At 37.6% G+C, this 24,673-nt stretch overlaps 1 protein-coding gene across 16 annotated transcripts in view; it reads right to left on the bottom strand.

Moving 5' to 3' along the window:
* Positions 1–21,386, bottom strand: part of LOC103093588 (zona pellucida sperm-binding protein 3 receptor-like) — a 58,190-nt gene extending 36,804 nt beyond the window's left edge. For 15 of the 16 annotated variants that reach the window (XM_056815858.1, XM_056815855.1, XM_056815857.1 and 12 more), the window contains exons 1-4: positions 21,093–21,380; positions 20,177–20,368; positions 12,510–12,609; positions 3,354–3,442 (exon numbers count right to left, since the gene is read on the bottom strand). In XM_056815858.1, the coding sequence (XP_056671836.1) occupies positions 3,354–3,442; positions 12,510–12,609; positions 20,177–20,368; positions 21,093–21,186 (475 nt within the window). In that variant the 5' untranslated portion in view covers positions 21,187–21,380. Of the gene's footprint in view, positions 1–3,353; positions 3,443–12,509; positions 12,610–20,176; positions 20,369–21,092 lie in introns of all 16 variants that reach the window. The other variant, XM_056815854.1, reaches the window with a different exon arrangement.
* Between the last annotated feature and the right edge of the window lie 3,287 nt (positions 21,387–24,673).

Below are 24,673 nucleotides of genomic sequence, written 5' to 3'. Positions count from 1 at the left end.
GACTGAATACCTCATTGGTAGATGAAAACTCAACCACACACAGCCTAAAAGATCCAAATTGGGTCAAGAATTTGCAGAACAGAAGGGCAATGAACAGATCTCTCTCCAGATCACATTGCTTGTGTGGTGAAAATATAAAGAGAAAGACAGAAGCTCAATTCAGACTCCTTTCTATCCACAGGAATGAACATAAAAATCCAAAGTCAAGAAGTAGGTTCAAACAATGAACAAACAAACAAAAAGAAATATAAAAAGCCTCTATGGTGACAGGGAGGCTCAAGATGAAAATTCTGAAGAAGATTAACTTGAAAACAGCTATAAGCAAAGACTTAAAGAAAAAAAATTGCAGATTGGACACAAACCCAAGAAGAATTCTTGGCAGCATCAAAAGAGATTGTTATAAAGAGGGGAAAAAATTGTTTACTCAAATGAATGATGAAAAACTTGGGGGTGGGGTGGGAGTGAGAGGTATTCAAGGAAATTGTAAAAATAGAATTAACAGCTTAGTAAATGAGGCACAAAAAATACTGAAGAAAATATTTAAAAAACCAGAAGTCATGATGGGGTGGACCAAAGATAGTAGATTAGAGGAAGTATCCCAGCTGCAGAACCTCAACATTTGCCTCCAAAAATCTTCAAATTAAATTTAAAAACTCAAATCAAATTTTGGAGTGGCAAAGTCAAGAAAAAGTAAGAATGAAACATTTTTTCCTGCCTAAGAAAACTTAGGAGGTCTGAAGGAGAGGTCTGTGATTAGGGTAGAGTTCTGTCCAGAGTACTACAATGGTTCAAGAGCAACAGAAGCTTCAGAAGCTCTCAGCTCAGAGATGGTAATGGTGTCAGACAAATGGTTAGGAAGTCATTCTAGGAGACCTGCCACTGGCACTAAGTATAGTGCCTGGCCACTATATTGCCCATACAGCTCTGGGTCGCAGTTCCAAGGCAGAGAGGAGAGTGTGTAATAGTTCACAAGGGAGCAGGAGTCCTGGGCACCATTCCAGGGCCAAAAGGAGCCCTTGAGCTTGCATCAGTAGAGAAACAGGAGATTTGGCCAAAGATCCAGAGCCAAGAGAAGTGGGCAGGGGAATGGGAAACCTGGTCAGAGTTCCAAAGCTAAGAGGAATGCTAGCAATTGAGGAATAGTTGAGCAAGTTGTAGTATATGATTACGACAATACTAACGTGCTATAAGAAATGACAAGGGGGTGGTTTCAGAAAAACATGGTAAGACTTATATGAAACTAATGCAAAATGAAGTGAGAAGAACTGGGAGGTAGCGCATTATAACAAGCAATGTTAATGATGATCAACAGTGAAAAGACATAGCTACTCTGATCAATATCATGTTCCAAGACTATTCCAAAAGATGCCCAATAAAAAATGCTATCTGGAAAAAGAACTGATGAACTCTGAACTCTGAGTACAAATTGAAGCATAGTTTTCTCACTTTTTTGGGTTATTTTTTGCTTTTTATTTTTGCAGCATAACTAACTTGGAAAATATTTTGCATGATTTCCCATGTATAAGAAATAGCACATTACTTGCCTTATCAGTGAATGTGGGATGGGATGGGAAGGAGGGATAGAATTTGGAACCCAAATTTTAAAAAAAGTTTAAAATAAACAAATAATTTTTAAAAATTGAAATAAGAACTGACGGAGTCATAAAAGAGCCATCACTGAAGAAAACAAATCCTTAAAAAATTAGAATTGGTCAAGTGCAAGCTAATAATTCCATAGAATATCAAGAACCAATAAGGTCAGAAGATGAAGAAGAAGGAGGAGGAGGAGGACAAGGAGAAGGAGGAGGAGGAGGAAGAGGAGGAGGAGGAGGAGGAAGAGGAGGAAGAAGAGGAGAAAGAGGAGGAGGAGGAGGAAGAGAAAGAGGAAGAGGAGGAGGAAGAGGAAGAAGAAGAAGAAGAAGAAGAAGAAGAAGAAGAAGAAGAAGAAGAAGAAGAAGAAGAAGAAGAAGAAGAAGAAGAAGAAGAAGTAAGAAGAAAGAAGAAAGAAGGATAAAGAAGAAGAAAATCTGAAATAGGGAAAACCACCAACTTGGAAAATAGTTAAAGAAGAGGTAATTTAAGAATCATTGTACTGCCCGAAAGTCATGCCCAGCCACTATATTTTTAAAAATTAGAAGAAAAATTGCAAAGATATCTTACAACCAAAAGGCAAGATAATTAAATAAAAGAATATACTAGTTACCTCCTGAGAGAAATTCCAAAATGAAAATCCCTATGAATATTATGGTTCTAATCCAGAAAAGACTGAAATATACCAGAAAGAATTAAAATACTGTATAGCCAGTCAAGATAACATAAGATTTAGCATATTATTTTAGCATATAAAGGAATGGAGGGCCTATAAGATGATATTCTGGAAGGTGAAGGAGCAAAGAATCACAATATAGAATAACTTTGGTAAAATTGAATATAATGAGACAGAGGGAGAAAATGAATATTTAATGGAACAAAAGTATTGAATAGCTTTACTGTATATTTTCTTTTCTTACTCTTCCTCTGTTTTAAAAATTCTTTTTTCTAGAAAAGGAAAGGGGAGGCATACAGAAGGAAATATAGGCAAGGTGAAAACAAAAGATAGCGCCATTAAAATTTTGATTGTATCCCAAAATTACATACCTTACAATCATATCCATTATTCAAAAAAGGGGAAAAAAAACCTTAATGGTCAATAAGCTCTGAAAGAACTTATCAACAAAAACCCACAAGAAATCCCTCCAAGCAGTATGAAAGGAAATACAAACTGATTGAATACGACTAACAAAATTAATAATATATTTTGGACTACTTTCCCCTTTAGGATTTAATATAGCACATAGAAATAACAAAAATACATGAAAACTATCTGATATGTAATCAGTAACAGAAATTTTTAAAAGTTAGGGTTTGGGATAAAGCTAATCCATATGGGTGGGTAAAGAACATTTTAAAATAACTACTAAAAAGCATTTAACATAGAGAAGAAAAAGAACAAAAGTGAGAGGCAAGGGCAAGGTGATCACATTTTAAAAGGCAAAAATCCTCTCTTTACACAAAGATGCCACCATCTTGCCTGACAGATTATGAGTCTGATTTTAGAATAAGTTTTGGACATTCATTAGATAGGTGGGTTTACATAGTTTTTAAAAGCAAAATATTATGCTCTATATCTTAGAATAAATCATATTTTCCTTCTTAAAATAAATGCTCTGAGTGTGTTTAAGGTTTAAATAAAAGTTAATTGTATTCAAAACATGCCCAAATGCTCCTTTGCCCATGTAGTTTTAAACTGTATTTACTATATAAACTACATTGTTCACACTGTGAACTTTTCGTAGCTTTAGTTAACAACTTACCTTCGCATACTGGAAGACGTTCACTCCACCCAACCTTATTTCCTTCTACAATTTCACATCGGCTCTGAGACTCACCAATTAATACATACCTAAATGGAAGAGTAAAAGATATTTCTGTTTCCTCCCATGTGAATTATGAGGCAATTCAGAACAACTAAGAATTTAATTTCAAAGAAAAGCGAGGTGTGGAACTTTTGACAGTTGGAAAGAGCAAATAAAGAAAGTCATGAAGAAAAGTGAATGGATTTAATTATATCAAATAAAGATTTCTTCCCACACTAAAGGAATATTGTAACTCAAAATTTTTGAAGGATAGAAGTAAAATTACCATGGTAAACACTGCTTGTTACAATCTATTAATAATAACCACTAAATAACCTTTGAGAAATGGTAGTCTTTTAAATTTTTTTATCATTTCTTTACAGATTTCAGGTATTTTCTAATGAACATCCAAGTTAATATTTAAAAAGCAATTTTCCAAGGAGTTAGGAAAGAAATTATTATAATCACTTGAAGAACATAAAATTTGACAATATCAACAAGAATAATAATGAAACATCCAGAAAAACAGGAAGAAATATCAAAAATAGGAGATTATGTTTCATTATTATCATCTTGTTAAATAAGATACTGCCTCTTTTCTATGTGGGTAATCTGGTTGCTGGAAGGAGCCAAAATTTTTTGTGCATAAAAACCCCAAATGAAATAGGAAACAAACTTTAGGAATGGAAAATGAACTATTGGGTAAAGAAAAACTATTAAACAATTTTGTGAAGGATGCAGGATACTAATTCCAATTGAATGGGAATAACTGGGTTGCTAAAAAGGGAAGAAAACTGTGCAACAAAAACTGTTTTCTTTTTTGTTATTATGAATGTGACAAATATCAACAAATCCAAATATTTCCCTACACAAAGAATAGAAAGAGACCACATGTGAAACAATGAATTTCCCCTATGAACATTTTTTTCAGTGAATATCTCTAAGTGAACCTGGTACTTCCAGCACTGTTTTCTTGCCTGTGTTTTCTTCTGAATTTGCTTCTACTTGCTTGAATATCTGAAAATGTTAGTAATCTTCATTCTCTACCTCCAGTTCATCACTTCTCTACCAAGAGGCAGGGAGCAGGAATCATCACTGATCATTGCATCGATTTTAGACCCTGCGTTTTCCCACAGTTGTTTTCTTTTGAAATGAAGTATTCATTATAAAAATTGTTCTATTTCTGCTTAGTTTACTAAACCCCCATTTCTTAGGCTATAACTTCTTTTTATGGGTTGTTTTCTCCCATTAGAATATAAGCTCTTTGAGGACATGAACTGGATTGCTTATATTGCACAATGCCTAATACAGACTAAGTAATAAAAAAGAAAGGGAGAGAAAGGAAAACCCACTTGCTATGTCAAAAGGGAAAAGAAAATTTCACAAGGAAAATCTATAATAATTGAGTAGAAAATAAATTAAATTATTAGAAGCCAACAATATACTGGGTGGTGAGGGGATGAAAGAGGAAAGAGGAGAGCGGGAGAGAAGAGAGAAGGGGGGGGGAGGGAAGAAAGGGAAAGAGAGAGAAAGAGAAAGGAGGAGAAAGAGAATCAGAAGATGATAGCATTAGAAAAAAGATATCTCCCCAGTCTCCTCAAGGATAACCTTAGAATGCAGGGCAGATGAGTTTTGCTCTGGAAGAGTGAGTCCAAAGCATCATTATATTTCAAATGGTTGGTAAATTTTAAAAAAATTATATTTTGAAAACTATGCATATCTTTTGACTATTTTGTCCATTATGGAATCGTTCTTGGAATTAGAGACATATTATTCCTATATCTCTGTTTTTAAGACTTTTGTCAGAGATATTTGATGCAAAATCTTTTCCTACCAACTCATAGCTTCTCTTCTTGTCCTAGTTACATTAATTTTGAAATTGCCAGCCTGGCTTCCTGCCCTAAGTAACTCTTGAGAGGACAGGGCTGGTCCTACCTGGGGCCTTTCCTTCAGATCAGATTATGTCATTGTCTCGGGGTCTATTTTCCATTTCCCCCTCTGCTCTCATCCCTTCCTTCATACAACTGGGAAGAATTAGCATCTGCTACTTTTTAAGGGGGCATGCTAACCCCTTGATATTCTTGACGTTTTGTTCTTGTAGATAAATTTTGTTACTATTTTTTCTAGCTCTGTAAAGTAATTCTTTGGTAGTTTGGTTGGTATTACACAGGATAAGTAAATTAAATTGTCATTTTTGTTATATTGGTTTGATATACCCATGAGCAATTAATATTTCTCCAATTGTTTAGATCTGTTTTTATTTGTGTGAAAAGTGTTTTATAATTGTTGGGTTCTGGTTTCTAATCTATTCTGTTATTTTTTTTTTCTATTATATGGATCAGTTTATCCCATTCACATTTGGTTATGATTACTGTACATTTCCTTCCATCCTATTTTCTTCTGTTTATCCTTATCTCTTTTTATCTGGTCCCCTCTTCTAAAGTCTGTTTGCTTTTTCCCACTGCCTTCTTTTATTTGCCCTTCTTTTTATGATGTATTTCAAGTGTTGCCTCACCCCTTCACTATATTCCCCACCACTGTTCTTCCTTTTGTGCTAGTTTTATATGCGAGAATTTTCCTATTCTTCCTGTCCCTTCCCTGTTCTCCCAGGGTATCTCTCTTTTTAAAAAGGTATCATCACAATGTATTTTGCATGATAGTATATGGTTATAACCTAGATGGAATTACTTGCCAACTCTGGGAAGGGGGAGGAAAGGGAGGGAGCCATTTTGGATCTTTAACTTCAGAAAACTTATGTGGAAATGTATTACATGTAATTGTTAAATAAAAATATCTTATAATGAAAAAATAAAACATCACAACATAATCCACTCGCTCCTGCAATCTCTTTTCTATGATGAATCTTTTTTTTTAAACCCTTACCTTCTGTCTTAGAATCAATACCATGTATTGGTTCCAAGGAAGAAGGGTAGTAAGGGTTAGGTAATGGGGGTTAAGTGACTTGCCCAGGGTCACACATCTAGGAAGTGTCTGAGGCCAGATTTGAACCTAGGACTTTCCATCTCTAGGCCTGGCTCTCAATCCACTGAGCCACCCAGCTTCCCCCTCTGATGAATCTTTTTAACTGCCTGATAAGGATAAAGTTCTTAGAAGAAAAATGTGTTATCTTTCCATATAGAAAGGCATATAGTTTCATCTTATTGAATCCCTTATGATTTCTCTTCATGTTCATATTTTTAATGTGTCTCTGAGTCTTTTATTTGAAAATCACACTTTTTCATTCTGCTTCTGTTTTTTTTTTTAACTCTTACCTTTTCCTTATCAGGCAGTTAAAAAGATTCATCAGAGGGGGAAGCTGGGTGGCTCAGTGGATTGAGAGCCAGGCCTAGAGATGGAAAGTCCTAGGTTCAAATCTGGCCTCAGATACTTCCTAGCTATGGCAGAAGAGTGGTAAGGGCTAGGCAATGGGAGTCAAGTGACTTGCCCAGAGTGACACAACTAGGAAGTGTCTGAGGCCAGATTTAAACCCAGGATCTCCCATCTCTGTGAGTGGCTCTCAATCCACTGCCAATCTCAACCCAGCTGCCCTCTCCTTTTTTTTATTAAATCATGAATGCTTGAAAGTCTTCTGTTTCATTAAATATTGATTTTTTTTCTCCCTAGAAGAATTATACTCAATTTTACCAGATAAGTTATTCTTGGTTATAATCCTAGCTATTTTGCCTTCCAGAATATCATATTTCAAGCACTCTACTCGGTTAATGTGTAAACTGCTAAATCTTTATCATCCTAACTGTGCCTCCATAGCATTTGAATGGTTTCTTTTTTGCTGCTTGAAATATTTCCTCATTCACCTGGAAGCTCTCGAATTTGGCTTTACTATTACTGGGAGTTTTAATTTTGGATTCTTTTACAGGTGGTGATCAGTGAATTCTTTCAACTTCTATTTTACCCTCTGGTTCTAGGATTTTGGGATACTGATAATTTGAAATATGCATAGGATCCTTAGATAAGGAAATCTAACAATTCTTAAATTATCTCTCCTTGCTGTATTTTCCAAAGTCGGTTATTCTTCTAATGGGAGAGTTCATATTTTATTCTATTTTTTCTAACTTTTTTATTGTTTCTTAATGTATTATTGAATCATTAGCTTCCAGTTGCTCAATTCTAATTTTTGTATCTCTTTTTATATATGCCAACTCTGTTTTATTAGGATGTCATTTTCTTCAGGGTTCTTTTACCAAGGTGTTAATCATCATTTCATAATTTTCTTCCTTTGCTTTCATTTCTTTGCTTAATTTTTTTTCTACCATTCATTTCATTTTGGAAAAAAAAATCTTAATTCTTCCAGGAATTCTTGTCTAATTTGCATTTTTGAGGCTTTATTTGTGTTTTGACTTATCTTTTTCTGAGTTTGTGTCTTTATCTTCCCTGTCACCATAGTAGCTTTTTTTATGGTATGATATATATATATATATATATTTTTTTTTTCCCTCAACCTTTTTCTTAATTGGGAGCTTTATGTTAATGTGTTAATGTTAGGCTCAGACCACATTACCTGCCTCTGCTTTTCAAGTGTTTGGATGGAGCCAATCCAGTTCTAGGATTTTGGGATACTGATACTAGAGGGGTCCTCTAGGACCCCTCATCCTTGACCTTGACCTTTATGCAGCCTATCAGCTCCTATAACCCCCGCCTCTAGGACTAGTTGCTGCCTGCCTCTGAGACCAACCACCCCTGTACCATCCACTCTAAGACCAGCTATGCCCTGCAAATGGGACCAGCAGCCTTCAGATTTTGAATCAGCCACCCCTTTTCTTCTCTGGTACTATGAGCTCTGCCTTTCAGATTCACCAAAACTATTCCTTTGAGGTGAAGGATGCTGTCAATTGCCTGGTGTACGTTTATCTTCAAGTCTTCCACTCCTACCTGCCTTGGTTTTTATTTCTACCAGTATGATGTTGCCCTGCCCTGGATGTCATGCTTTTCCATAAGCTGGTAAAAAAGCAGGATGGTGCCAAATGCTTTATGTGGCTTCAGAATCACCATGAGGGTTGGGTCCTCCTCTAGGCTGTGCTGAAATCTGCTCAAGATGAATGGAGTCACAGGGTGGATGCCATGGAGGCCACTCTGAACCTGCAGAAGGGCCTGAACCTGCAAGCCCTAGCCAAGGGAATCCAAACCAACTTCCTCAAGAGTCACTGCCTGGGCAAGGAAGTGAAGCTGCTGAAAGACTTGGGCAACCACCTGCCTTTCCTGAGCCATGTGCAAGCCTAGGGAGGACTTGGTAAATGCTTGTTTGAGAGTTTGAGCCTGAAGCACAATTAAGGGAAGTAGTTGCTATTCCCCCATTCCCCAACCACCTTGGCAGTCAGCCCATGTCCTAGGATAGAGTGCCTCCAGTAGAACTTGCTGGCAAAGCTTGCTTGCTTATGTTAATGCTGGGCTCTGTTCCTGGTGTGGGGAAAGAGAAGGGATTGTTTTAAGACTTGGGCTTTTCTGAACTGTTTTTTTTTTCAGGGCTAGTTCTGAGAGTTTGGAAGTTTTGGGTACTTCCCAGATGGTGTGGTCTCGGGAGAGGTGTGGTCACTAATCTTTAGTCTGCACTCTGGTCCTTGCCTAGGAAGCAGCCTTGATCTATTGGTTCCGGAAGAGATACTGCCTTTCAGGACTTCTACTCCCTCTTAACTGAAAGTGCCCTTGAGCTATGACCCAGAAGTGGACGTAGCCACCTGAGTTTCCAAACAGCATCTGGGTCTGTGCCAAGTGCTAACATAAGAGTACCCTGTAATTTCCTTGTGATCATCTACTTGGTGCTCTTACCATCTTTGGCTTGGGAGTTGACAAAGTTGCTGCTACTTCTTTCACATGGTCCAACATTGGTGTTTTATCCATGTTGGTTCTGGGCCAGCTTTTACCCCCATGTAGCAGATCTTTCTTGGGTTCCAAACTCTCAAATTGTCATGGGATGGAAGAATGTCCCACTCTGATCTTTTGTTTTCTCTGACACTCTAGGATTTGATTAGAGGTGTTATTTTAAAGTTGCTTTGAGGGGAATGCTGAGAAAGATCAGCTGAGTGGTTCTCTATCAACCATTTTGTTTCCACTCCAAGAAGAAAAAAAGTTAACAATATCTTGAGTTTATGTTTTGTTTTATTTTTTCTATAGAAGAGTATGAGAAAGGATGGGAAATCTACAGATAATTACTAACCTCAACTGGCTAGGGAATTACCCTTTCTATATGTATAATAGATTGCCAGAGGGCTCAGACTATTTAATGAATTTTATTTGTGATTTTTAAAGTTCTATAGCTTTTCAGAAAAATGGAACCAGATAGAACTAGAACCTTCATCCTAGATAAAAACCTTCACAAGCTTCTCTTGTCTTCCTTATTTCCTTCCTTTCTTTCCCTCTCTCTCTCTTTCTCTCTCTCTTTCTCTCTCTTTCTTTCTTTCTTTCTTTCTTTCTTTCTTTCTTTCTTTCTTTCTTTCTTTCTTTCTTTCTTTCTTTCTTTCTTTCTTTCTTTCTTTCTTTCTTTCTTTCTTTCTTTTTCTTTCTTTCTTTCTTTCTCTCTCTCTTTCTTTCTCTCTCTTTCTCTCTCTCTCTCTTTCTCTCTCTTCCTCTCTCTCTCTCTCTCTCTCTCTCTCTCTCTCTCTCTCTCTCTCTCTCTCTCTCTCTCTCTCTCTTTCTCCTTCTCTCTCTCTCCTTCCCTCCCTCCCCTAGCTTTTTTTTAAACAATCAAACTCTTATCTATGATACTAAGTATTGATTCCAAGGAAGAAGTGCAATAAAGACTAGATAATTGGAGTTAAGTGATTTGCCCAGGGTCATACAACTAGAAAGTATCTGAGGCTAGGTTTGAAACCAAGTCCTTACAACTTTGGACCTGGTTCTCTATCCACCATAGAGCACTACCTATCCCTAATCTCATTATTTTTAGGTGGACAAGTTACTTCCCCCCAGAGTTTTCCACTGAAGGGAAGGGGAGAGAGAGTGTTGAGATATCAAGAGGTCACTTCCTACCGTGACCTCTACTAGTCAACACATAGAAGATAACCACAGCATTGCTCTTCTCAATCCTTTCCCTCAATTCCTTTTCATCCCTCCCATCTCAGGCATTTTTTCTCCAGCTTAACACCCTCCAGTTCATTTATCTGACTATCTTATGGAATGATCTAAGACTCTTTGCTATCCTGGTCACCTTTTTTTCAAATGTTCATTACAAATAAACAATATCTTATCAATTAAAGCTAAACAAAATATTTCAGATATGGTCTGACCAAAGCAAAGAATAGCAGTTTGAAGCCTGACTCTGACTATGGGAAACCTTGGGCAAATCACTCAATTAAGTTTAGCTTCCTTATCTTCCTTATTTATTGGATAAAATGAAGACAACAGGTTTTTACAAAAGCATTAATGCATAAACCTTAAAGTATTATAGAAATATGATTTGCTACTATTATGAGTTCCCTGGTACTGTACATCTTCCAAGTGAAGGATGAAAAACCATTATGGGGAAGGGGGTTTACATTCTTAGGACGGATTGGGCTATATGACCTCTAAAGTCCTGTTCAACTTGAGTCATATACGAGCTTTTCTTTCAGTGCCCGAGTTACTGAACTCTAAATCTGGGTCTGGGGAAAATAAATTAAGTGATGCCAAGTGTGGGAGAAGGTACAGCATGAATGAAAAAGCTTGACAAAATTTAGAAAGGAGGTTCCAAAACTTTTTTTTAAAGAATAACTTTGTTTCTTTTTTTCTTTTTTCCTTTGCCTTCATCTTAGAATCAATTCTAAGTAGCAGTTCCAAAGCAGAAGAGTACTATGGACTAGGCAATTAGGTTAAGTGACTTGCCCAGGGTCACAGAGCTAGGAAGTGTCTGAGGCCACATTGGAACCCAGGACCTCTGGTCTACAGGTCTGGCTCTCTATTCACTGAGCCACCTAGCTGCCTCAATGGTTTATTTTCTATTGCAAATTTCCTAATGAGGAAGTTTGCTCCCAAAGCAATTCAGAATATCTGCTAAGGACCATATGTCCCTGACACATTATGAGAATATGGTGGACTAGACCTCAGAAGAGGGTCCTTATGTAAGAATCCCTACAAGGTTAACTGAGTTCTCAAGTTCTCAAGCCAATCATTCCCTTCATTATGATTAGTATTATTTAAAAAACCATTACCTTCTGCCTCAGTATCAATTCTACGACAGAAGAATGGCAAAGGCTAGATAATTAGTCAAGCGATTTACCCAGGGTCATACAGCTAGGAAGTATGTGAGGCCAGTTTTGAACCCAGGACCTCACAACTCCAAATGTGGTGCTCTATCCACTATGCTACCTCACTTCCCCTAAATAGTAGGACTTCTCCATACTATCTATTCTTTAAAAACTGGACTTGGTCACAAAGAAGTAGAAACAAAGCAGATACTCACTGATTGGGGTAATAGCTAAACAAATTGTAGTGCATGGATATAAAGGAGTATTGCCGCACTATGAGAAATGATGAGTATGAGGACTACAGAGAAATGTAAGAAGACATATGAACTGACAAAAAGTGAAGCAAAACCAGAAATTATACGCAATGACTACAACATAAATGGAGTGAACAACAGAATAACTGACATAAAAACTGATCACGTCTTCAAAGAAGAGCTATGAAAAAGGGCGTCCCTTCTTTCTTTGCAAAGCTATAAGACCACAGATATAGAATGTAATGTGTAATATAGTATGCTGGACTTGGTTGATGTGTTACTTTTGCTGAACCATTTTCTCTGCCTCTTTTTAATTCTTTGTTACAAAATTGTAGCTCTCATTGGGTACCAGGCAGAGTAGAGGGAAAGGGGAGGAAATAGTGTGAATTGTGAACTAATATGAAATCATTCTGAACCAGTTAAGATCCATGAAAAGTATAACATACAAGTTTCACAATTAGCACAAGATCACATTTTAAAATGTCATAAAGAACTATGAGCTGTCTATAAATGCAAGTAGTCATGAAACCTACTCCTTCATATTTTTGATAAAGGAAGGTTTTAGAATTGTTAAAGAAAGACTCCTCTGTAGCTACAGACTACAAAGAATTAAAAATGGAAATTCCAACCTTACTTTGGTTCTTTGATCATTTATTAATGACACATCAAAGTCAGCAACTCACCCTTCATCACAAATGAAAGAAACAGTTGAACCAAATAAGATATCATTCTCGATCTTAATATGACCATTGGTTAGCTCTCCAAGGTTAGGGCACTGTTTTTCTAGAAAGAAATAAGATAGATTTAGTGTTCATTTTATATAAAATGAAAACACATTAGTCTTTAATTCAGGGCCATAGAATGTTTGGCAGCACTGGGTCCTAACTGAAAATTCTTCCCCAATAAAAAACAAAATGAAATGTTTATTTATTTATTAAAATTATCTAATAATAAATACTAATAATGAATAAAATTATTTAAATATTTAAGGGCCTATCTGTCTGTCAAAGTCCAATTCTAATGCCACCTTAATCATGAAACCCTGTCTAATCCTTCCTCCTTGCTTTATTTCTATCATGGTACTTAGTTACTTAATATACTTATATGTTATGGGGCAGTTATTAAGTGGCAGGTTTAGAGTCAGGAAGAATTGAGTTCAAATCTAGCCTCAGATACTTACTAGCTATGTGACCCTGGGGCAGTTACTTAATTAAATGAGGAACCCTATTGGCCTCAGTTTATTCATCTGTAAAATGAGCTAGAAAAGGAAATGCAAACCACTCCAGTATCTTTATCATGAAAAACCCAAATGAGATTATGAAAGATCAGATATGGCTGAACAACAACAATAAGAAAAACTATTTCATATTCAGCTGTTTTATTCAGCTACTAGGTCATAATTTCCATAAGCACAGGAGCCATGTCTTATTTAAATTTTATATTGCTTCAGCACCTAGAAGAATTGGTACTTATGAATACCAACTTAAGAGTTGATATTTATTACGTTATGTGTGCATGGCACAATGCTAAGCCATGGGTGAAAATTCTAGTTGAAAGGGGGTTGACGAGACTCCTTGATCAATGAGTTCCTCAGGAGACTTGATGAGATTACAGAACTAGAAACCAAACTCTGGAGGATTTAGCTGTGGAACAAGTCTCCCTCTTCCTGTGAGTGGTAGTTGCCACTGATATTTTAGGCCACGAATCTACTTTACTCTCTGGACTATTAATCAGAAATCCTCTATGATGTCCCAGGGAAATCTTCTGGTTTTCACTCCTATTTTTCCACCTTTTTAAAATATAATTTATTTCTAGGTATCTCAACCCCTCACTCCCCTCTCCATACCACAGAAGGCATCACCCCTACAAAAAGATATGTATATATAAATTATTAATTTTGTATTTTGGTTTATTGGTTCTTTCCAGGGAGGTGGACATTCACAAGTCATTCTTCAAATATGAATTCTCTTAACTTTTATATACTGTTCTCTTGGTTCTAGTTGTTTCACTTTGTTATTTTGTATAGATACTTTCCATTTTTTTTTAAATAAGGTAGTCATTGTTTCCTATGGTGCATCCCTTTGTAGTTTTGGAATTATAATCAATACAATTCTGTCATTGCTTCTGGAAAGAGTTCCTTCTATCTATTTCCCTATAGCTCTACTCATCATTTTAGTGACTCAATACTTCCCTTCTCTGCCACCATTTATTTAGATGTGTTCTCTTCCTTACATACACTCCTTGAGGGTGGGGATTATCTTTGCTTTAATATTTATATCTTTATTACTTTGCACAGTGCATGGTGCATCTCATGTGCTTAATAAATGCTTTTTTATAGATTCATATGAAGGGTATCTTTCCATTACTTCTGTCCTGCTGCTGAATTTCAATGACCAGAAGAGAGAGTGAGGCTGACTACTTTGTGCTACTCTGTCTCACTTAAATCCAATTCACTTGCAAGTCAAGACATCATCCCTTGATGTCACTGGTCTTCTTTGAAAGGAAAGACAATAACAATACCTCCCTATCTGAATTCTCAAGCTTGAGAACTCTTCAATATGGGGCTGCCCACAAGTCAACCCAAAGCTGGTAATGAACAATCAATTTCCCTTCTCTGAGTAAAAAGCATCTAGAGCCGTTTGGTAGGGCTTTGGCTGCATAGGTAATCTGTAGAAAAGGTAAATGGATATAAGAGGTGACAATAAAAAACCCAATTAAAAAATAAACCTACAATTTCAAACACTGGAGACCAAGTAAATGGTAGATATAACGACAATAATCATGAAATTGGATAGAAGAGTGGGTTTAGGGGAAAAGATGATAGATAACTTTGGTTAATGACATGTTGGGTTTGAGGGGCCAACAAAGAATCTAAAGGTGTGTGTGTGTGTATCTATATATCTATCTATATTTTTACATACACACATCTCTCTGTCTCTGTCTCTTTCCTCTAAACAAGAAATCTGGTCTGAAGCTCCAAATAATCAGGGCTAGAGACATGAATTTAAAAGTCCATAGAGATGCTAATTAAATTTTGAGATGATAAAAATGAAACTCTGAGATAGTAATTGATACTATAAGAATGAAAGAGATTACAAAAGGAAGTTCTGAAAGGGCACGTATTTATTTATTTATTTATTTTTTTTGAGGTGTTCAGAATGAGTCTTTATTAATTATCAATGAGCCACAGCTAAGCTCTGATCAAAGGACCAATTCAGTAGGCTATTCCAGTCCTGAGATCCATACCACATAGGTCAGAGAGGTGAATAGAGAAAGATTAAAGATGGAGCTTGGCCTCTGGCCAAGCTCCTGCAAGGACAGCCATCAGGTAGCCTGAAAGAGAAGGAGCGAGCAGAGAGCAGAGGGCAGAGAGCAGAGAGAGGGAAGGCGGAGCCTGCTGGGCTAGATATAGTTTTTGATATGCAAATATACACAGTACATAGGGATGACCCTCATTGGTCAATGACAAGGCATAGGTGTGGTTTCTCTTAACCAGGTGAGAACAAAGAAACCTGTTTTCCCGCCTAACCTGGGAGAAGCTGGGGTCAAGGGTCAGAGGCCTTCCCAGCCATGAGCACTACTGAGCATGCCCAAGACTGAGCAATCTGCACATACTGTTTTCGAAAGGGCACGTATTTAAAAAAAACCTAATCATGTTCTTTATGACAAGCTCTCACATAATTTTCTTTCTATTTCTGGTATTCTTCTGAATTATGGTTTTGTGGGACTCTATATAGCATTCATTTCTTGGCTGTATTTCCTGATACTTTTTCTCATGCATTACTGTCATTCCAAATATTCCTCCATCCCAAAAGAACCTTCCCTTGTCACAATTAAGTAAATGAACAAAACAAACTAACACACTGGACATTCCTGTCAGTGTATGACTCACTTTGCACTGAGGAAAGAGAGATATATTTCATAAAAGTTCTCTGTAGCCAAGGTCACTGTATTGTAATAACCTATCCTCCGGACATTATATTAAATCTGAATTCTAGGGGACATGTAGGTGGCTCAGTGGATCGAGAACCAAGCCTAGAGATGGGAAATCCTGGATTCAAATATTAGCACAGATACTTCTTAGTTGTGCGATTCTGGCAAGTCATCTAAAACCCTTGTTGCCTAGCCCTTACCGATCTTCTGCCTTGGAACTGATACTATTGATTCTAAGATGGGAGATGGAAGGTAAGGGTTTTTAAAAAATCAGAATTCTAATGGATGAATGAAATGAAAAAGCATTTCTTTTCAGGTGCCAAGCACTAAGTTATATTATTTTATATTATTATATTCACTGTGCATATTGTTCTCTGGGCTCTTCCTACTTCTCTCTGGATTAATTTATGAGTCCTCTCAAGTTTCTCTGAATTCTTATTAGTCATGTGTTGCAGCACAATAACACATTCTTATATCACATTTTGTACAGCCAATCCCCACTCGATGGAAATTTATCTTTTTTTTGTAGTTTTCAATATAAAAAATCTACAATAAATATTTTGTTATAAACATAAGCTTTCCCTTTGGGAGTCAATGTCCAGCAGTACATCATTAGGTCAAAGGTTATGAGTTTATAATTGTACCCTTTGGTATGTGACCTCTTGTTTTCCTAAAAGAGGTAGAAGAACATTTGTATGTGAAACAGTGAAATCAGCATGAGAAGAAACAGAATGTTAGCTAAAAATTTGCAAGAGAAACAGACTGTTCTGATGACCTGAGAGAAAACTGCACCTCAAATAATTGTACTAAGAGAAAAGACAGAGGCTTAACTGACTTTAAGATAGTTCAGGATATTGTGGTTCACCAGTTCATTTACATGTGACTATTTTCAGAGTTTGAAAGAATTTAACTGAGAAATTATAAATCAAAGAACTGTCTTGGGACCATTATGTAAGAGGTATTGGGGCCATACCTGACAGAAAGGTGGGCTTTATGAGTTTCATAAATCAGATGTAGGGTACTGCTTTGGAGAAGGCCTTGACTTGAGCTGATAGAAGCTAGATGCACAAACAATAACCAAATGAAGATGGAGGTTGGAGGGGATACTGAGTGCAGGAGGAAAAGGGGGCACAAGACACAGGAGGTAACAGGAGAAGCCATTTACAAAGGACAGGATGAAGAAGCTGACTGGTAGATTCTGAGATTGTTTTACTGAAAACCAAGCTAACTGGATAAGAAAGATAATTTTGTTGAGAGCTAATTGATCGGAGAAAGGTTGAATCACCTGAAAGATCAGGTGACAAGAGATTCTAGAGTATAGTTAGTGAAACGTTAAAATGGCAGACCCAAGGATCAAAGGTGAATATGGAGCAAAGGGAAACAAGAATGAGAAATAGACTGGAAGAACAGTGACAAGATAAGGCAATGGTGTCAGACTCTTATGAATGGGGTTAGAGGGGACAGCTGGGTAGCTCAGTGGATTGAGAGTTAGACCCAGAGTCCTTGGTTCAAATCTGGCCTCAGATACTTCCCAGCTGTGTGACCCTGGGCAAGTCACTTGACCCTCATTGCCTAGCCCTTACCACTCTTCTGCCTTGGAGTCAATACACAATATTGACTCCAGGATGGAAGGTAAGGGTTTAAAAAAAAAAGAATGGGGCTACACAACCATGCAGAAAATTCTTGCAAGATGCATACCGATTTAGAAAAATTTGAATTAATACTCTCTATGTTCAATTGCATTTTTTGTTATTTTGCTAAATATTTCATACATATGTATATGCACACGTATATATGTATATATGTACATATACACACATACACACATATCCTCATCTTCCATCTTGGAATCAATATTAAGTATTGTTTCCAAGGCAGAAGAGAGTAAGAGCTAGGCAACCGAGGTCAAGTGACTTTGGAGCTTTTCTTTTGATTGACATCCTTTGGGAATAAATGCTCAGTGGCAGTATCATTGAGTCAAAAGTTATCAGAAATACCTGAGGTCATATTTAATTCCCAATTTTATTTTAATCTGATTTTGCCATACTTGGGCTTTAATGCAAAAGGCCTTTTGTTTGATACCTTTGGGTTAAGGGACTACAGGTCACATTCAACATTTAGTAAGACCTTATTTATGTGTGAGGAATAGGGTAGATGAGAGAAAAAAGCAGAAACAACTACCTTCAAATAGCAAAGAGCCAAGAGTAGGTTCAATGTTAGCGAAAGTGAGGGAAAAGGGAAAGGTTGGAAGGTTCTGGCCAGACAACAGAAATTCAAAGTTTCAGGTTTTGGAAATTTAAGAATTCTAAGAGTTAGTGAGTTCAAAGATATGGCCAAAGTAATGACTAGTTGAAATAGTTACTGGGAATTAGAATATTGAAGTGGGCCCCCATTAACCAATTCTGGTGGCCACTTAGTACATGTTTACTACAAATGTCCCTAATTACTACATATTTGCTGTATGTTGCAGTCATGCCAGTATTTAATCTCTGTTATAATTTTCTTACATAATCTTGATGTACACAAAGGTAATTTCTAGTTTGATAGTTAACCATTCATGACTTGCCTTCTAATCATAGGAAAGATTTGAGATTTGGAGCTGGAAGCTACCTCAGGGGTCATTTAATCCATTTCCCTTACATTATAAGGGGAAAAGTGAGGTCCTTAAAGATTAAGTTACTATTTGAACTGAAGCCCTTTGACTTGAAAACCAGCGCCTTTTTACTGTACTGCACAGGGCCATCTTTTTTCTCTTTATATTTTTTCTCCTGTCTATGGCATCAACTTCTATAGGTTTAATTATGATCTCTATGTTGATAACCACCAAACCTAAATATCTAGCCCTAAACTCCCTCCTACGCTTCACCAACTGCTTTATGGACATTTCCTTCTAAATGCTCCATAAGTAGCTCCAACTTAATATAATGAAAACAGAACTTATTTTTCCCTCTAAACCCATCCCTCTTCCACACTTGCTTATTCCTGTTGAAGGCTCTTTTTCATTCACCAAATTCACAACCTCAGAATCATCACTAACTCTTTAATCTCTCTTACTTTCCCAGTCAATCAGTTATCAAGTCTTGTCCATTCAGCCTCTACAAGAGCTCCCATTTGGTCCAATTCTCTGTATTTATATTGGTTCCTTTCTCACAGTTGCCTCTTAGAATTTCTAGGTTCCTTCAATGCTCAACTTAGGGGTTACTAGTGAAGGTTTTCCTGATTTCCTGATTGTTTCCTGATTTCTCTTTCCATCTTCTGATGTTCTTGTATTTCATTATCTGTATAAATGCTTTATGTGTCCAGAAGAATGCAAAGTTCCTGTGGTATCTTTTTATCTCCAAGGTCTTGCATATAAACATTTAGCTAATGTTTATTGAATTTTAATTGAAGTCTTGTTTCAGCTTTCTGGCAAAAATCGGTAAATTCTGATATATGACACTCCGTGATGAAAGGAATAACCTCTAAATCTGTTAGTATTGATTACTTTATTTTATTTTGACTATAGGATTAAGTCTTCCTCCTTAGATAGAGCTAGCCCCATACTTACAGCTAGGCCAACCAGCATATTCATCTCAAAGCCTAAATTACTTATGGATTCAGTGAATAGATTGATAAGATTTAATCATTTAGTAGCAGATAAAGTAGAAGAAATATCTTTGTATAAGTAAGAATAGTTATTAGATTAACTTAGAGATCATAAAAATTTAATTCTCCTTTTCTGACAATTGGCATCTGAGAGGTAATTTTCCCTTTCTAGCAGCTACCTGTGCCCCAGTCCTGGAAACCACAAAATTCCTTTATTCAACAAACTTCAGAGACCCACTGTAATTCCCTGACCAGTCTACTGAAGGATACTTCTCAGGAAAATTCAGAGTGATAGATGTGAACTCTTATCCAATGAAATATTAGATTTAGAAGCTGTCACACCCTAAAGATTCCTTGTTATGCCCCCCACTCACATTTTGAAAGTTGACAAGAGTATAAAAAAAATGTATGTAAGAGGTCCAGGAAACACTCTGGTCAACTGACTTGTCTTAATCCAACTGAATTATGCTTAATACAATTTGTCATTTTCTATAACCTGTAAATTCCTTTTTTGAAATTCCCCTATAAAATTAAATTCTGTAAATCACTCATTTATTTCTAATACTGAGGGATTAGACAACCTGATATACTGGCAATTTATTGGCCTTGCAAATAAATCATTATTCTTGTGGACTATGAACTTCAGACTTTTCCTTTTTTTTCAGATAACTTAAACAGTGGCCCTTTTAGAATTGTTAAATTTCATGTTTTCATTCAGGAAATCTACCTTCATTCAACTATTTACTAAAAATCAAAGAATTTAAATGCAGGGAAGAGGGAGTAAATGCTTCCTTCTGAAAAGAGAAGAGTAAAAGTTTTCAAGCATACTAACTTTGACAAAATTCATTTGCCTTGGACCACGTTCCATCTGGAAGGCAAGTACGGGTAGGTGGGAATTTAAAATTTCTTTGGTAACCTGGTCGACAAGTATATTTCACTTCTGAACCCTCAGGAAAGCTTTGCTGGGCTGCAGAATCCCCTGTCAGGACAGCGAAATGTAGCCTTTCTGGGGCATTACAGTCACCTACATGGAGAAAAAAATATATATTGGAATGTACATTTAGAAACAAGAGCAACTAGGTCACTTCTGGTCCAGAAAACCACTCCATTGGAAGCTATCCCAGACTGCACCAATTCACACCTATGAACCTTTAAACATTAGCTTATGTGTCATCCTTACATCCTTTTGAAACTGTGTATTGATTTCTCAATGAGGCTGGTCTCTTAGTTTCTGACCTATCTAAAACCCAACCCTTGCACAAAGCCAGGTACTGCCATATTTGAAAATAAAAATGCAGCTGGCTACCTGCCAACAGTCAAGCTCGCAGCTTAAATCTGATACTGCTCCACTACTAACAAAAATATTAATAGATTTCTTTGTGAAGTCCTCGAGGTGAATTGGAGTGTGTTTATCTTGATTGTTCATTTTGGTTTTGTTGGTGGCGTTTGGTTTGTGGTTTTCCTTGACCCTTTCCTCAGTTAACCTCTGCAAGGGAGACCCTTAGGAATCCAGAAGGCTCCGAGAACACCAGGACTTTCCAGTCATTGCTCATCCTTTCTCATCCTTTCTCATCCTTTCTCATCCGGCGCCTCTCGTAGCCATAGAGACGGATCTTCCCCCCACCCCCACCCCCCCTTCCTTCCTCTCTCTGTCTCTTGTCTCTCCATCTCCTTCTCTAACGGTTGGCCTCTCTTTCTCGCCCCTCCTCTTCCTCCCGGGTCTCACGCGCTCCCCTCATGTCACTCACCGCGCGCGGGGGTCAGGTCTAACAGCAGCAGCAGCAGGGATGGCAGGCCAAACAGCCCCAGCGCCAGAGGAGTTCTCTGGGCTGCGGGGCTCATGACCTCCCAGGCTAAGATGGGACCACTCAAGTGCCGGACGCAGAGCCGGGTCGGGATGGAGAAGGCAGCGGCTGCTAGCACCGCTCCAACAAGAAATGTCTTTGATTCTTGATCTGAATCGGTGCCCCTTATACTGCAGTATCGGGACGGAGGCCAAGGCCACAAGCATCAGGAAAAGCCAGCCTTCGAGGGGAGGGGCGGGAGCGGGGCGGGGCGGGGCGGGGCGGGGCGGGGCGGGGCAGACATTTCTGCTCCGCCTCTTGCTTGCCAAGGTCTCTTGTTATTTTCAGCCCTGGGCTTCATGCCCAGGAGGCATGCTGCAGGGCACTCCGCCCCGTCCTCTGTCCCGTCCTCTGTCCTCCACCTCCTTCGGGTCCCCAAAACCAAATCCTGTTCTTCCGAACCAGTCTTCGTTAGTTCATCTCCTGGGTACTTGATTGCACCTAGCGTCTGCACGCTAGACTGTAAGCCCCTAGAACGCAGCAACATCTCTCCCCCCCCCCCATCCCTTTTTTTTTTTTAATCTCTTGTCACTTAAAACAATATTCCGCATGATAGTAGGCTCTTAATAAATGCATCTGGGTTGGATACATTATGATATAATACCATAATGTAGCAAAATAAGCTTTAATGCCTGAGAACAAGAGTAGGAAGAATTTTTTTTTTTTAAAGTAGAGCAGTTTCTTTTGTGTGAAGAAATGACTAGGAAAGGACATTCTAGGTACTGGGGATAACCATTAAAAAGGAACTGAGGAAAGAAAGAGAATGAACTGCATGGGAAAAAGTAAGACCTGAAAGTGCAGAAAGAGTCGTAGATATACACTGCATTGGAAAGGTAGCCTGGGACCAGGCAGTGAGGCAGAGTTTACACACCTTGAGAAAGCTCCCTTATTCCAATACCATATCAGATTTAATTATGTCATTTTGCAAATTGGAGTGAGATCATGATTTAGTTTTCAAGTTTGGTGGGTGCATGATCCCATAGAGAAAAAAGGGGATCCCATTCCCTCTGCAGTGTATATGGACCCTTCACACTGAGACTTGGAAAATGAAAGATAAAGAACTGAGGCTACTATATGTTCAGTAGGATACTTCTACTACAAAATGTTCCCTTTGAAATAAAAGTTATTTGTAGCTTTTCACATGAGACTTCATTTTGCCAAAGGGTTGAGAAAGGCATAGGGAATAAAGAATCTGCCTTATAGACCCAAATATCTCTGTTTAAGACTTGCCATCTCTGACATAATGGCTGTCATAGCAAGTCATTTAACCTTTTGATATATTGACTTTGTAAGATAATATGTTACAGAATAGGTGCTGATCCATATTGCTAGCTGGATTTTTCACACTGGATTTCCCCACACCAACGAAATGGAAAGGCCCAGTGGTCCTTATGTTACAGCAGAAAAGCAGATGGTAAGGCATCTTTTTAAATTTTATTTCCAATGATAAAGCAATATCAATTTTAGAGTTTTTTGAATTTTTGAATCATTTTTAATATAAGAATTCTGATGGCAAGAATTTTGTGTTTTCAGTTTTTGGTAGCTATGGCTGCTGAGGAGGCCAAGGAATTCTGTGCCTGCAGACATATTTTCTAGGTCAAATTTCTGCAAAGGTTGATTCCCTGGATAATAGTTAAGAGGAGCAGGCTGCAATCAGAACTGGTGGTTGGTGGCAGGAAGGATCCTGTTATTCCTGGGCTTCTTAGGTTTACTTGAAGGGAAGTAGTTCTCAAATTTTTTGGTTTCAGAGCCTCTTTATACTCAGAAAACTTACTGAGGACACCAAAGAACTTTTGTTTATGTGGGTTATATGGATCAATAGTTATTCATGTTAGAAATTAAAACAAATACATTAAAAACATTTTATTGTTGTTTAGTTTTCAATCATGTCCAATTCTTCACGAACTCATTTGGGGTTCTCTTGGCAAAGAAGCTGGAGTGGTTTGTCAGTTCCTTCTCCAGTTCATTTTACATATAAAGAAACTGGGGCAAAGGGGGTGCAGTGATTTGCCCAGGGTCACACAGCTATTAAATATCTGAGGCCAGATTTGACCTCAGGAAGCTGTCTTCCTAATTCTGGACCTGGTATTCTATCCACTCCCCCATCCTAGTTGCCCCTGAATTTTAAATATTAAATAATTTATAATAACAATAATAAACTCATTACACATTTCTAAAGCAAAAAAATTGTGAGAATACTGGCATTGTTTTATATATTTTTTGCAAGTCTCTTTAATGTCTGGCTTAATAGAAGACAGCTGGATTATCATATATGCTTCTTCATTCAATCTGTTTTCACATGTTGTTTTAAAGTATATGAAAGAAATCCAGTCCCTTTCCCACAAGTGTTACTCTTGTTGGTATTAGGAAGTTAATTTAGAGAGCTCAAGGAAGAAAACCACCACTTCTATAACTTTGATTTCATTAATCTGTCTTTTATCATATCACTAGAATGAATTCCTCTTAATATTTTAGTAGGAGAAAAAGTCATCTACCTCTGATGAAGAGATACACAGATGTACATAAGGCATTAAGCTGATCCATTGGCAGGATTTACAGGAAAAACACGCTCTGTTGTAAGAGCACTTTGGTCCTATTGTCACAAATATGAGACAAAACCAGCGCTGATGGGTTCTAAAAGCTCAAATGAAAGTTCAGGAACCAACTCAATATCAGGTAACAGCTGACATCATTTCCAGTTATACCACAGACATAGAGAACCCTGTTGGCTATGAGATCTGCAATGTCATTATAAAATAAAGTGTTTACTTCCTTGGCACCACCAAGGTACATTAAGAGTGCATTATGTAATTATGGAGACAATTCCATAGTATTAATCTAGAAAATATATTGGAATATTCCACTGTTCCAGAGCTTTAAACAACAACAGGAATGGAAGGACAGAGAATAGATGCTGGATTCTCCAGGAAAATGGTCAATGTGTGAGAGAAGACTTAGTTGCCCTAATTTGTCCTGTTCTGAGGTTTCATCTTCCAGTTATGTGGATAGAACCAGTAGCTCTGGGACTGAGAGAGAATTCTGAGAATTGAGAGACTAGAAGAGACTAGAAAACACAGAAGATCTGTATTTAAATTCTTCCTTAGATACTCATGAGTTGTGTCACTTTGGGTGTGGTAAGAACAGTATTATACATAGGCTGAGCTGGCTGGCTTCCCTTGAATGGAGGAAGAAAGAGCATAAAATGCCTGGTATGTGGAGTTGGTGCTCTGGAGAATTACAAGGAAATGACACTGCCCTGTGGGGATGCCTGACTTGTCTTAACTATTGTTGCGTGGTGAAGGCAAAGGGGAGCAATTTTTTAAAGCCTTATCTTCTTTATCTAAAGTCTTAGAATCAATACGTTCTAAAGAAGAAGAGCAGTAAGGGCTAGGAAATGGGGGTTAAGTGACTTTCCCAGGGTCACACAGCTGGGAAGTGGCTGAGGTCAGATTTGAAGCTAGGACCTCCAGTTTCTAGGCCTGGCT

The sequence above is a fragment of the Monodelphis domestica genome, chromosome 2 (assembly GCF_027887165.1).
Source record: "Monodelphis domestica isolate mMonDom1 chromosome 2, mMonDom1.pri, whole genome shotgun sequence".
Taxonomy (NCBI): domain Eukaryota; kingdom Metazoa; phylum Chordata; class Mammalia; order Didelphimorphia; family Didelphidae; genus Monodelphis; species Monodelphis domestica.
Note: the sequence above shows the minus strand (reverse complement) of the source record. Positions and strands in the feature narration are given on the sequence as shown.